The sequence below is a fragment of the Ochotona curzoniae genome, unplaced genomic scaffold (genome assembly GCF_017591425.1).
Source record: "Ochotona curzoniae isolate NIBS_2020 unplaced genomic scaffold, NIBS_Ocur_1.0 contig_883, whole genome shotgun sequence".
Lineage (NCBI taxonomy): Eukaryota > Metazoa > Chordata > Mammalia > Lagomorpha > Ochotonidae > Ochotona > Ochotona curzoniae.
In genome coordinates, this window is record NW_024466599.1 from 15,875,718 (window position 1) to 15,890,746 (window position 15,029).

General features: G+C 56.1%; 1 protein-coding gene across 1 annotated transcript in view; it reads left to right on the forward strand.

Annotated features, from left to right (window-relative positions):
* Positions 1-15,029, forward strand: part of KLHL29 (kelch like family member 29) — a 250,149-nt gene that overhangs the window by 132,320 nt on the left and 102,800 nt on the right. The window contains exon 3 of the mRNA XM_040993941.1: positions 13,000-13,329. Coding sequence (XP_040849875.1) covers positions 13,045-13,329 — 285 coding nt within the window. The 5' untranslated portion in view covers positions 13,000-13,044. The remainder of the gene's footprint in view (positions 1-12,999; positions 13,330-15,029) is intronic.

Consider the following 15,029-nt stretch of genomic DNA (forward strand, 5'->3'; position numbering starts at 1 on the left):
CCCATCCTGCCCCACCATCACCTCATGCCTGCTCCATGCAGAACCTGGCCCTGTGACGGACATCTTTCAAGTCACTGGAACCCACCCATGCCCTGCGTGCAAAATGCAGCATCCACAAAGGTCTCTGATGGAGGCTGAGAGAGCTGAGGCATGTGGAGTGTGTAGGGTACAAAGCGTGAGTGGCCCAGGGAAGTGTCACATCCCCTGACACAAAAGGAGGCATGGTGGCAATGTTGCCATAGTGACAGCCATGGCCATCTAAGTAGAGGTGGTACCCAAAGTGGACCCCAGAAAGGCTGTGTGGGTCCAAAGAGGTGATTGAAGGGAACTTACAGGGAAAGGAGATTTTTGAATACCCCCATTAAAGTTAGCCAGTTTCAACCATATATAGGGTCTATAATGAGAGGAGAGCAGTGTGGTAGCCTGCATGCACCCAAGAACAACTATGGCTGAAGTCAGGGTGGTACAGTGGGGCTTCCAGGAAGAGGTAGCACAAAGTCAGGCACTGCCACACTCTCTTCACTCACACGCATCCCTCAGGGCGGCTCTACTCAGCAAAGGGAGGCGGAGGCCCCAAAACATACACAGGGCTGCCAGCCCTGGACATTGAGATGACTGGATTTCAGGATACCGCAGAGCAAGAGAAAGAATTCAGGCTAGCTCAGAGATCCTGCAGACACACATGTGCACACCTGCAAACACATATGAACACCCACACGAACACCCTCACCCTTCCGTGTCATTTCTCCTGGGTTACGCTTCCCAGCCCACTTGCCTTGGTAGCCTCCTTGTGTCAGGTGTAAACCTTCATTCATGCCCACCTGTGACTGCCCAAGGCCCCTGCCTCCCTGTTGCCGTGACCCCCAGAGCCCAGGCGATGGCCACTTGGGCAGCGTGGGTCTCCTGTTGTATAGCAGCCGAGGGCAGCATAGCATAAGGATGCAGGGGTGCCAGCCACTGAAATTTGGGGGCTGCCACTCATCATCTGCATAACCTGCCCACCCAGGTGATACTATGGGAATATTTTCAGAGCAGCCAATATAGAAGGCTGGCCCTGAGGAACTCATCTGAGGTGTGCCTTCTCAGTAGGAGCCCTCTGCCCTGGAAGGTTCTTTCCTTTCCACCCTGAGTTCCATGGCCTGGTTACCACTACTGTGGAAGGGGAGTGCTGACCCCTGCTCTTCCAGCTATGTAGAGCTGCTGTGGGAAGCCCACTGGGTGGGTACAGAGAGGTCTTCTGAGAAGTTGGCGCCAGCATCCATCTGCCTCCCTGCCTTGGGTTGGTAAATCTCCACGAAGGGCACCCCTACCCAGTGTCACAAGCATTACAAACCAAGAGGGGAAGACCCCAGGGAGAAAAATGGGACTCTTTGTCACCACCATGCACGGCGCCAGTGGTCCCAGGCTGCCGGCCGGGGGTGGAAGTGGCAGCCTGGAAGCCAAGTATCCCTGCTTGGTTAATCTAAAAATAAACAGAAAGGCAACAAAAATCTATGTTTCAATTACTGCACACAAGCTGTTCAAACAGCCAGCCCCACACTGGAGATGTGAACCTGTCAACAGAGACTGCCTCGTTTGCATGCTTGGGTGGTGACAAAACACACAACCTCGCAACAGGCTGTCCTCTGCTCCGGCCTGGTGCTTGTGTGTGTGTGTGTGTGTGTGTGTGTGTGTGTGTGTAATTAAATTAAAAGCATGCATGTAGAATGAAGACAGTGGAGATGTGAGGCAAGTATGTGAAGAGAAGCTAGCAGCCCCAACATAAAGCAGAGAGGGGCAACAAGTCTCCCACAAAGTGACCCTGGCTGCTCTTCCTCTGGGACTGGCTGCTGTCCTGGAGAAAACCCTAGAGAGCAGTGTGGGTCTCCACATCCAAGGCCAAGGTGAAAGCCTATGGGTGGGGCAGGGGAGAGCCCAGGACACAGGGAAGCCCTCAGCTGCCCTCCCCGCCTGTGTCCCCTCCCTGCCTGCCGCGGAGACAGAATCCCACCCCTCATCTTCTCACTCACCCCCCAGTATCTTACCCTGAGTCAGGCATGATGGGAAAGAGGTCACCAGGGAACTGGAGCTGATTTGCCGAGGAAAAGACAGAACATATATCAGCCATGGAGCATTGTGGGCAAGAAGACCCACAGATCAGCCTCGTGGGACGTGGGCTCGTTGGCTACTTTCTGTGGATATGCAGGGTCCTCCCAGGGATGGAGCACTTCCGGGGGTGAGGGGCGGGACTGGGCACACACCCTGCGGGCGTGGAAGTGGCTGTGGGTTCCACAGGGATTTCAGTGTCCATAGCCCTCATGCCAGACACTAGTGATCAGGTGCCATGCAAGAGCAGTCGAGCCTCTGTGGCTAAACTTCATCTCCTAACCCATCCCAGGCAGCCCCTGCTCAGCCGGCACTGTAACGGCTGCTCCCTAATGTTTCCAAATAGACTTCTGAATAGACTCTTGTCTGAAAGAAAGCAAATTGCAAGGGCATTTTTGGCAGCCAAATAGAGAGCACATCCATCTTTCCTCTTTGCCACCCTCGCCGCCAGGTCTGGCTGCGGGCAGCAAGTAGGACTCATTCATCAGCTTGGGTCACTGACGGACACCATTTCCTTCGACGAGAGAGCTCGTTGAATTAGTCAGTCCTATGAGATGCAGGATAATGAGGCGTGCCCGAGAGGCGGCCCCGAATCAGCGAGTAGGAGGCCCAGTTGGAGAAGAGGGGGAACTGGGAGTGGGCAGGATCCTGGAGAGTGGGCTCTGGGTCTCATTGCTTCCACGGGAACCACAAGAATGAAGAAGGAGGGGAGGCCGGGAGAGAGCCTGATGTGGAGGATGCCTCTGGCTAACTTCTCAGCCCCCCTGAGGCACCCCAACCTGCAGTAGCCCCCCGAGCCTGCACCAATCCCAGTGCTCATGAGCTCTTCATTTGTGCCTCCTCTTCTGGCTCAGTTTATGTTGTGATTATGTTGCCAACTGTCATTTCCCATATCTTTTTCATTATCACCATTAGAATGATTTACACCAGGAGCAAGAGCACAATTGCCTTGTCAATTAGTCCCAGGAGAAAAGTCTTTGAGTCATGTGTGCTTTAAGAAAGAAAGGTGAAAATACATATGTGTATATATGTACACACAGAGAGACTTGGATGTGCATGTATGTATCACTACTCCACAACCTGCAGGCAGGGTTTCTCAGGGGGAAGGAGCATGCTGGGACGGAGGGCGATGAGATGCTTGGGCTCTTAATATTGTTACTCTGAAACGGACACTAGATACCGCCTTTCTAAAGCCAGAAGATTGCTTTTTGCGGAAGAAATTGGGTCCAGAAAAGGAATCAGTGGCGTTTTTCCTGAAACCTATCATCAGAAAAGCATTTTGAACATTTGTCTTTTTAGGTCATGCATTAAGCCCTGTAATTATGGAATATGGCTTTTCCCCAAAAATACATCTGGCTCCCAAGGCCATCCAGAGAATCAGAAGGCCGAGTCCAGGGCCCCTGGACCTCATCATGCCTGGATCTCAGGCTGCTGTGGCTCAGACTTCCACCTGTGCAAGGCGCAGGTGCTGACTCGGTGGTGCTGGGCAAGACCCGAGAGTCTGCATTGCTAACCAGCACCTGGGGGTGCCAGTGCTGCCCCCACCCCTCCACACACACACACACACTCAGGAGAGAGACCTCTGGTTGCTGTCATCCTTGGTGTAAAATGCCATAGGTCCATGTTTCCCCACCTGTACCCCATGGGATGCTACCAAGCTAATGACGAGGAGGTGGCTTTCCCAGCACCTTCAGGGTGTCCCCTGAGATCACACAGGATGTCATGTGACACTGAATGCTGCATGACATCTCCAGGTATTATTTTTAGTAACTGAAATGTTGTCCCTTTTGTCTGGCAACACCTCCTCCCATGGCCCACTTAAGCACTCTTTCTACAAAAGGAGGCAGGGGGCAAGTGGAGGCGATGGTGATGCATACGCTTTGTGGAGGGGCTGGTAATGATGGCTCTGCTTAGCTACACGGACCTCAAGTGTTTCACATTAAATATGAGCAGCTTCGTGCGTGTCTGTTGTCTCTCCACAACGCAGTGTCACAAATCAAGGAGAACCTTATGAATACTAGCGGCGTGGCCCTGTGATGCCATACTGCAGCTGGAATGACCCTGGACTGGCTGGCTCATTCCCCCTTCTCACTCCCCAGAATCCGGCAGCACCCAGGGTGCTGGGTTCCATCCTCTCAAAGCTCTGTCCAGGCCAAGCCTGGAGAATTCACACAGGTCCAGCTGTTGCTGGAGAGCAGCACCCCACCCTGTCCCCAGCCTGCTTTCTGGGGACCATGGAGGCAATGATCCTAGACACAGTTGCCACCTGAGGCCCCAGGCCTGAACGCAAAGGACAGAGGGCACAGCTCTGGCTTCTAATCCGATTTGTCCTGTGCCCGCCTGGAGGCCATGAGGGAAGCCATGTGGCTGGTTGCCACATAGCCTGCAGCAGTCCCTGCCGGGGAACCTTCTGGCTGCTGAGCAGCAGGGCTGGGCTACACCACACCAGCCTGAGGAAGGAGGTGGGGGAGCCTGGGCCCCACGGTCTCCATGCTGGCCCTTACTGAATGGGTGTGGCCTCATGGGAGGTAGCTGGTGATGACTGGAGTGTTGCCCAGGATGATGGTGTCAGTTGGTGGCTGGGCCAGGCAAGGTGAAGAGGAGGGGTTGCAGAGTAGAGGCAAAACGCGACAGCAAGCAAAATATTAAGCTCGCCTGGGGCCTCGCTGCTTTCCCAAAAGAAACTAACAATGGAACCACCCCTAGGTTGCTTGTCCTATAGAAGGCCCAGGGAGAAGATGCCCTTGGCCTGGGGTGTGTGGGAGGTTTAATGGCTCCGGCACAGGGAGGCCCCGGGGATGTGTCCCGTCACAGACACGTTTCCTGTGCACTTAGTGGTACTGGATTCTCCCACCTCCTCCCCGAGAAATCTTTCTGACCAGGTGCAGGACCAGGACTAGTGGCAGGCAGAAATGGATGGGGGCATCTCTTTCGGGGCTGGGTCAGTGCAGCTGGACCCCTCCTCCAACCAGCCACAGACCCTGGCTCCCGCAGCAGAGGGCTCCAAGTGCTCCCTTCTGGGAAGAGCTGGTTGCTGTGGTCCAGCAAGTACTGCCTGAGCTCTACCCCAGGGTGCCCAGCCCTGGGCTCTGTGAGCCAAGGTGGAGGAAGCTCAGGGCAAAAAGCTGGTCCTGTCTCCAAGCACAGGGCAAGAACTCTAATGGGGCAGGGACCACACTATCCATCACTGGAACAGAGGCCTGGGAAGTCCAGCCTCCATGAGCTCTGGGCAGAGCAAGCTGCCCAAGGAAAACCAGATGGGAGTCTTCTGAGCTAGCGAGAACTCAAGGCAGCTGGGGTCCCTGGGCAGTGGGGTGTCCCAGCCCCAGGAGGCAGTCAGGGGCACTGCCCGGGAGCATCCTCAGCTCCCGCTCAGAGCCATGCCATGTCATGGCCAAGCAGCTTCTCCAGGAGCTCCTGAACAGTTCCTTTGAGTTGCATTTGCCAAGATGGTGTTCTGGCTGCAGTGGAGGATTTTGTTCCAGAAGAGAGGCTAAGAGATGCAGAGAGGGAAGCTGAAATAATCAAGATGGGCACAGGCTGTTCCAATCCACTTGGCAACACATCTCCCCCCAGATGAGGCCATCACACATTTTCCAATCGGGCCGGACAGGCTGAGAGGCTCATTCCTCAGCCAGCCGCCTCACTCCCTGTCTGGAGGCAGCGCGGGCGCCCCGGCCTTCCTGCGGATTCATCACGCCTCTGAGGCCCGGCACAGCCGGCCGCCCACTCCTCCAGCGGCTCTTAATGATAGCAACGAAGTGAGGGTCGTTAGCCACCTGTGAGCCTGCGTGCCGTGGGCACACACGGTGCATGTTAATATGCAAGTGCCACCGCCAGCATCCAGCACACACAGCGTGTTGCCAGATGCAGCCTGCCGCCACTCTGCCCGCGCACTCGACTGGGCATGGCGGCCTGTCTAGGTGCCGTGGGCTCCCAGACCCTGCCCCGTCGGCCCCAGCCCAGCGTAGACAACACAAACACTTGGTGTCGCACAGCAACTCCTAATTACTTACTCATGAATTATTCATGGATTTCCTAGAGGAAAAAAATCTGCGTGACCAGGCTACTGGTCTGGTAGCCAGCAAGTGCTTGGGAGATGGAAGCTCACCACCAACTGGTGGAGTCTGGAGAGGCGTGGTCTGAGCTCCAGGGCTGAGTCAGGGGTCTGCTGGCTCCCCTTGTACAGCCATCCTCAGACCCCGGGAGTCCCGGTTCTCCCTTGGCCTGGGCCCTGGGGTCGTGCTAGCCCCTCTGAGCTGCAGAGAGACCCATCCTTTACCACAGGCCCTCGAGTTTAAAGTACAAGGTTCCCTACCTACCTCGTGGGTATTTGGCCAAGGAAGATCTTCTGACTCCCAAGGTAGACCTCCTGCAGCACCCCAGTGGCCTTGTGCACGGGCCATGTGTGTTTGCAGACTGCAGGACACACACATGGCTTCAGAGCTGCAGTATCCTTTTGCTTCAGCCCAGGAACCTGCCCAGCTTCTGGGGACCCCAAAGCTGCAGGCCAGTCTGGTCCCACCACCAACTGTGATCAGGCCAAGTGACAGCCATATCAGCCACATGAGAAAATTCATCCCATTTTCCAGATGAATAAACCGAGGTCCAGGGAGGTTTCCAATAGCCCACAGAGACCAAGGCTTGAACTTAGGTTTGTAGGTTCCCACTCAGGTCTGTGTCCAGTCCCAGAGGGTCCCCCAAGGACCATGAGCCTACAGAGTGGGAAGAAGGATGGGCCTAGGAGTTGTTTCATGAGCCAAGCTAGGTGTGGTTGCATCACACACACCATGGGGAAGAGGCCCTCTGGACACAGAGACCCTCAAATTCCACAACTCTATGGCCAACCCAAGCTGCAGGCCAGAGAGATACCCGACCACCAGGGACTGCCAACGCTCTGCATCTGTCTGGAGCACTGGGCTTGAAGGAGTCCGGGCTGGAGGAGGCGGGAAGAGCAGTTCCAAAGCCTGACATGATCTTCAAATCCACACTGGCTTTATGGAGCCCAGCTTACCAACGTCCCGCCAACAGAGTGGAGCTCAGCCATGCCAGGTGACTTTTCTTTGACTCCAAAGCAGGGATTGTCAGCTAGAGGCAACCTAGTGACCATCTTAAAAATGCAGAAGCACACAGATTGCACCTGCATTATTGGATCCCATTCCAGGCACATGCTCTGAACAGGGGGCTGCTTGCTCCTTTCCGAAGGCTGCATCAAGCCCCAAGAAAGCCAAGGTGCAGGCTGTGTTTTCTCTGGGCACCAGGGACCAAGAGGAAAGAGAGTGGCAGGGTGCTGAGGGTCCTAGGCATAGGCGCTGAGTGATGCTTGGGGAAGGAGCTGAGGACAGTTCTGGGGAGCCACCTGAGGAGCCAGCACCCCATCCCTCAGAGCAGGCAAGCAGCAGGGAGGTGGCCTTGGCCCTTTCCCAAAGTGCAGTGGTGGAAGGGAAAGGCCTGGCCCACTGGGACCAGGATGTTGATACACACAGCAGACTGGCCCGGTGGCACCTTGCAGTGTTCTCCACCTCGTTTAGGAGTTAGCATCCCAGCTGTGGCTCTCCCCAGAGCCCAGTAGTCCCCTGTGTCCTCACTGCAGCATGTAGGGACATGGAGGGTTCTTTGTCTGGGGGATGTGCCTGTGTGCACCTGGGTGTGGCTCTGAACTGGGGGTTGATGACAAAGCACCGGAAGTAGGGGCCCTTCGGCCAGTTAGGAGTGTATTCAGGGATGGGTTCACCCCCACAGCTTGTATGTACTCCAGCTCTAAAAGCAGCTCCTCCTCTTCCTGCTGCTGCTCCCTGAAGGACGAGGGAGAGGGCAGGAATTGGGAGAGCAGAAGCCCTGAGCCTGCCCCCCGCCAAGCTATGAACGGGGCCCAGGCTCCAGCATCGCTCAACCCAACTGGCAATCTGGATGCCACATCAGCTACCATGAGGATGAGCACGCACAATCACGGAGGGACTGGGGAGGGCACCCCAGTGCTGCCTGGCAGGCTCTGTGCCCGGGTGAGCCTTCAGGCAAGTACCAAACAGGGTTCTCCCCACTCGGATCTGAAGCCACAGCCAAGCTTTGCAGTAAAATGGCCGTCCAACTTTAACCCCCTGCCCTGGGCCTCAGCCATGTTTTTGGATGCCAGAGCCAGCTACTCTACCTGCTGTGAGTCCTGTGTCCTGTGGGCACCCCCTGTATATACACACCCCTCTGCTCTGACTGACCTCTCTCCATGGGAAAGACCTCATGCCAGGCTCTGCCTGGATAGGGTACCCACCTTGACAAGAAAGCAGTGCTATATACTTTGTAACTACTTGGCCAAAAGATACATTCAGGGCCTCCTTCTACACCCCTTGTGCCTGTACACACACACACACACACACACACACACTGGACAGCTGTGACATGCTGGTTCGGTACCCAATAGGAAACATGCAAGGAGCCACCCCTGGAGCTGGCACCCTGCCCTCCCCCTCAGGGTAAACACATTTCTTTCACTTTTTGTATGGGGAAATTAAGCTGAGGAACATAGTCAGACTCAGATGCTGGCATGCGAACAGCTGACCTTTGTTTGCAGTCTCTTAAACAAGGCTGCCACCAGACTGTGCGGCCCCGGCTGCCCTGAGCCCCTGCCCCCTCATTGGCATTCTGAGGAGACAGGAAGACATGGGTTGCAGAGTGGGGCCAGCAGGGGGTGCAGGCTGCCAGGGCCCAGGCTTTGCTGTCATGCGTGGCACTGTGGGTAAGCGAAAGTGCAGTGTGACCCAGCAGTTACCTCCCCTCGGCACACATCAGGGGCATGGGGGTTGCCAGTCTCCGGCAGAGCCTCCCTCCATCCTCACCAGCAGGGTGGAGGTGGTTTCTTTGGCAAAATGTATTTGCCATGTTTGGCAGGAACGGAAAGGCTGGGGGGAGGATGTCAGGCAGGCCTGGCCAGGCTGGAATCGGTACCAAGTGGAATCTCATTGCTTCACACAATATTCATAACCCAGGTGGGCAGCTTTATTTCCTAGGAGCTGTACTGTCTAGGGCACAGAGCCCCAAAGTAGCCACCACAGGGGTTGAGGACCAAAGGGTGAGGTCTGAAAGTGGCCTCTCACTACACTCAAACACACACACACTCTCATTCTCACTGGCTGGCCCCAGATGCATGCTCCCAACCTAACTGCAGTGGTGGCTGCACTTGTTGTACCTGGTGCCCCATGTGTAAAGGTAGCATGGTCACTGTCACAGCTAGGATCCAACCTAGGAGAGCGAGGGAAATCAGCAGGAGCCCTGCCTGGGTGTGTGAGTCTTGGCAGAGTAGCGCCTAAGCCCTGGGGTAGCAGGCCCTCCAGTGCAGATTCTGCTCTGTGAGTTATCCCAGCAGGCTCCCCGGCCTGATGGACAGGGAAGGCGGGGCCTTTCTTCGCTCCAGTGCCTCTGTGGAATTGCCTCCCATAAGAGCAAAGAGTAGCAGGGCCTCCCTTCACGCAGTGTTTGTCCTCCTGAAAGTATTTATTGATGGAAGAAGTGAGGTGGGGGACTAAGCGTTTGTTGGTGTGCGCGTTCAGTGTATAAGTACTAAACACTGGTCTATGCCAGACAGATGCTCTGGCAATCAGAAGGACCTGGATCCTGTTCTCCAGATGCAGGAAGCATCACAGCTGTGCACACAGCTGGGAGCTGGAGGCCTGAAGGCTGGAGTGAGGGCCAAGGACAGTACCTGGGCTGACAGAAGCCAGACCTCCACCAGTGGCAGGGTCCCACCCCATACATGACTGAGGAGCAGTGTGGGCTTGGACGCCACGTGGAAAGAGGAGACATGAGGCCGTTAGGAACTGGGAGATGTCAGGGACAGCCACACAGCTCCTAGGTGGGTGCTGGGAGAGTGAGGCTGCCCAGGCGCCCAAGTGCTTGCTAGGCCACCCACCCGAGAAAGGACCTTATTCTGCAAGCAGCAAAGTAAAGCATCCCGATCGCATGTGGAAGCCCAGGGGACTCGGTGCAGAGTGGATGGGAAGGGCAAGACTAGGGCTAGGAGATAAGCTGAACAGCCTGCCAGGGGGAAGTAAAGAAAGGAAGTAATTCTGAACGGAGATGGCTGGAGGAAAGGGTATTCTCAGACACGAGATGTAGCAGTAAGCAAGGTTTAATGGGGTCGTCCCTCCATGAGAACAGGTGCGGGTCTCTCTGGACGATTCTGAGCATGCTCAGTCTGCATTCAGACTGGGCTTCATCAAGGTATGGGTTCCACCTCTTCTCCTGGACAAACACTTTCCTTGGTGAGATGCTGGTAAAATTCCTTCCAAGGTTTTGTTACTCGATGTCATCAGACATAGCCCCAGACAGAGGGGATTCTCTTAGGGTACATTTCCTGGGGAGAAGGTGGGAACCAACTATAGAGCTATGGGGGGTGTGGGCAGGACTTCATAGTCTAACGTGCTAGGCTGCGTCCAAGGCTGCTACCTGGTACGTTCCTCTGCTGGTGTTTGTACTCCTAGGCTAATTTCTATCTTCCCTGCCCAACAGCTCTAGATTCAGAGGGGAAACAGATAGTCACTGAGGAGGGGGCATCCAAGACCCCAATGAGGGAAGAGGGGTGGAGAGCTGGGGTGGCTTTCCCTGAGAGAATGAATGTGTGATGATAGCATTGGGCAAATGTATCATGAGTTCATGTGGGACATGTGGCATTTGGGTCCTGAGGTGAGACGCTGGCTGGCTGGAGGGTGGTGGGGGCCGTGCTTAGGGCAAAAGAGACTTGGCAGTGTAGCCCTGGGAGCCATCAGAGAGGAGGTAGCACTCATCCAGAGAAAATGAAGGAATAAGAGGAAGAAATATGACCTCAACGAGCCCCCAGCCTGGAGCAGGGAGTCTACAAGGGGCCACTGGGAAGGAGACTGGGAGAGCACTAGGAGCTCCAGAAACCATGACATAAGGTCTAGAAAGAGCAAACTCCACCACACATATGTGGGGAATCAGGAAGCCAAGAGGTGACTTGTAGGAGGACATTGTGTCCCTGGAAGGCCAGCAGCACAGGATTGCAGTTCATTGGGCAGTATTTGCATGAAAACAACCAAATGGCTACCTTTTGTATACCTGTTGGGAGATAGTTCCTACGGGTCGAGTAAACAGCATGTAAATGAGAACACCTAGCGCGATATACAAGACAAAAGGAATTCCAATCTAGAGTGCGAAGAAAACAGTTGATGGTTTTGTTTATGAGCTGGATACTTCCTCCCCCACCCCATACGGACTTTCAGTGTATAAAGTCTGATGCCCCTAATAAACTTTGGCTTTTGACCATCAGTCAGAGTCCACGCGTGTTATTATCGGCTCCGTGCACCAAGTCCATCGCTGCAGGACAGCGACAGTGACTGTCACATGGGGTTTCAGAGCAGGTGGCTCATACCTTGGGGACACACACACAAACACATCCCCATGTAGGGACCAGGGCAGGAGCTGCCCAGGCATGGCTATAGAGTGAGCCTGGGGGAGTGGCCACTCAAAACTGGCTTCAGACAGTGCTCAGTGACCTTGGCTGAGAAAGTTTGTAGCGTGATCAAAGGAGGAATTGATTTTTTAAAAAACCATGTAGTGTTGAACATGTATGTTGGGGAAAAAAAAAAGAATGTGACCCTACAAACCAGGGAGCATCGTGATGAAATAAATGCTGACCCCACTTTCCATTCTTCCATATCCCCCACCACATCCACCTGCAGAGGTAGTGGTCAGTGGTGCCTCAGGTGAGCAGCAGGCTTAGCCCAGGCTGCAGGTTGGACTCAGGTCTGCTCTGTGCACCTGGTAGAGAGCACAGCAGCCAACCACACTGGCTGCCAAGGGTGGGTGCCTGCCAGGGTGGACATGCAGGAGTGCAGTGCGACCAGCTGTTTGAGGTGCTGTTCACACTGAAGTGGCCAGCAATGCCTGAGCCCCGTCAGGGCTGAGCTGGACTAGGAGGGTTGCGGGGAAGGCAGTAGCGACCCTTGCAGCCCAGCCTGGATGTGGTTGGAGGATAAAAGGGACAAAGAAAGCTCAGTTGTGTGTGAGCTGTGGGCATGCTGCCCCAGGGTCCTGTCCACAGGGTCCACTACAGTGCTGCATCCTGCCCCTGCTGCTCCCTGCTACTCCCCGGCCTCTGCCGTCTCTACCCTTCCCCACAGAGGAAAGCCTTGGCTCCCAGTGGGCAGGGGACCAGGCCACTCATGGGAGCCAAGTGTCATCCTCAGTGGTCCAAAGGCCCTGATGACATGTGGGATGCAAGGTGTCCATGGCAATCCTGACGGTGTCATGAGGCAACTGCGTGGAAAGGGCCTGGTGACCCAGGCTCTGTAGTGTTCCCAGGTAAATTTTAGGAATGTGGCTAGGAAGAGGGAATTCAATTCCCAAGAGCATGGCACACTTGAGTGGCACAGTGAGCCAGGCTGAGGGATTCTACCTGCTTCCCTTCGCCAGGTGCCTGACCCTGGAAGTCCCCTAGCCGTGGATGGAGGCAGTCCCTGTCTCACACCTCACAGGCACTGGAATTAGCTTGACACAGAAGGCCTGGAGCATGAATGAACACATCTACAGATGTGGCTGGAATTCCACAGAATCTTTTCTTGTATTGGGAGGGTTGGGGGTGGGAGGAGCTCAAACCCCAGTCATTGCTAAATCGTGTTTGTCTGTGTGGTTCATGTTGCCCCTGGTAAAGCATGACTTTTCACCCTAGCCTGGTTCGAATCCTGCCTCCCACGCTGGTGCTCCGTGCTCTACAGGCACACACGCACCACTGGTTCCTCACCCAGGAAGTGGGGAGCTAAGTACGCAGACTCCGCAAGCTGACTACACTTGGGGAAGGAGCTGGTGTGGGGAAGCCTGCCACAGAGCCCAGGGCGCCAGGTGGACCCGTGGCTGCCTCCACACAGCTGCGTCTCTGAGCCGACCTGTTCTGCTCTGTGCCCTCAGGTCCGGGCTCTGTTCCCCTGTGAGAAGCCGCTGCGGCTCACCGAGATGTCCCGGCACCACAGTCGCTTCGAGAGAGAGTACCGTGTGGGCTGGGACCGCCGCGAGTGGAGCGTCAATGGCACGCATGGGACCACCAGCATCTGCAGTGTCACCGCGGGGGCCGGGGGCGGCTCAGCAAGCAGCCTCAGCGCCCGACCTGGTCTCCTCCCGCTGCCCATGGTGCCCTCCCGGCTGCCCACACCCGCCACGGCCCCAGCCGCCTGCACCACGGGCAGCACTGAGGCCATCACCAGTCTCGTGGCCAGCTCTGCCTCGGCAGTCACCACCAAGGTAAGCCCTGAGCAGGAGCTGGGCACCAGCGACGGCTTTGCAGGGAGACACTGCCCACGTTGAGCACAGGGCTGAGGGTCTCCTCTGGGCCTCACAGCCTCACAGGCACAGGCAGTTCAGTCCTCACCATGGAGGACACAGAGGCTCCCAGGCTTGGGAGCGCTGGTTCGAGGCCACAGGTCCCCTCCACAAGGATCCAGGTCTGGCACCAGCACAAACCCAAGGAGCAAAACTCCAGGTCTTGGCACAACTGGGAAAGTGGCAGTGTGTGAGAGTGATGTAAGTGGTGTATGACCGGATGTGGCTCCAAGGGGCTGCCCCGAGAGCCTCAGACCACCTGAGCCCTGGAGGGCCAGCCCCTGGCCTTAGCAGGACGCTCAATGGGCCCTATCACCACCACTACTGGCCAGGGCTGCCTCTGCACATGCCAGCCATTCAGGGCTGCCCCCCGGGAAGCCCTGGCCAGGCCAGCCTGAGCATGCACCCCTGTGTGTGTGTGTGTGTGTGTGTGTGTGTGTGTGTGTGTGTGTGTGTGTTTGTCTAAATGCATGCGTCTCCTCTTTGCTAGCTTTCATCAAAGTTGCAAGGGAAGTTCCAGCCCAGCCATTGTGCATGGCTGCAGTGCTGGGCGGAGTGCTCTGGGCATGCGGCGGGAGCGGGGGGGGCGCTTTGTCGCCGTCATACCCCCAACCCGCTGTCAGCACTGCTGCTGGTCCCAGAGCCCGGCCAGGCTGGAACAATGGAGCTGTTGTGGACCACCACATGGCGTGCTGACATCTTGCTGCAGTGCCTTATTGATTTTCTTCTCCCGTTGTGAAATTGCCACCCCACCGAGGGGCGGAGGGCAGGAATGCCGGGCAGGGGACGTGAAAGATTATTTGGGCACACTGCCCCCCAGGCCAGCACAGCACATTCCTCTCTCTTTCCACCCTGGGTACTTCACCACGGTAACCTCTGCGCAGCAGAGGCAGCCACAGGCCCAGCAACCACATCTGGCAGGAACAGCCGAGAATGGCAGGCTCTGGGGGCTGAGGACTGGAGACTGTGGATGGGAGAGGAGTGCTGGGCTCAGGCTACCCGCTTGCTGTCTTCTTTCCTCTCCTAAGCGGATGCCTTTTTAGGACGTGCTGGGCTGCTCCTGGGGGCTCGGCCAGCCAGGGGAGGTGCAGGGAGCTCAGTAACAATGGCTCCCTGGCAGGGCTGCCCTGTCCACCTGCCTCCAAAACGGCTCAGTTATTGCCCTGCCCCACTGGACAAGCCCCAGACTATAGCCACACAGGAGGACCAGAACTAAGCTCGGAAAAGAAAAGAACAGTCAGGACAGGGACTCGAGGGATAGGGGTTTTGGCGGGGCTGAAGAAAATTTCAGGCTATGAGCACAATCAGCTTCTTGGTGAGTGACCATGCAGGGGCTGAATTCCATTTCCCTCCATGACCATCTGCAGCCAACTGCTACCTGCCAGGTGCCAATGGTTTGTCGGGTCAGACAAAAGTGCCTGATTTTACTCTGGCTTTTCTGGAGTACTTGGGAGAGCAGCAGCCCACACTGACTCCACCCAGGACACGGTAATTCGATTTGGGTCTCACTGCTGCCCACCCCGAGGCATGGCCCCCAGCCTGTGTGTGGCCCTATGTCAAGACAGCTCAGAGCTGGCTCGTGCCCTCAGTGGGCTCACTGGCCAGGACATGACAAATCTGTG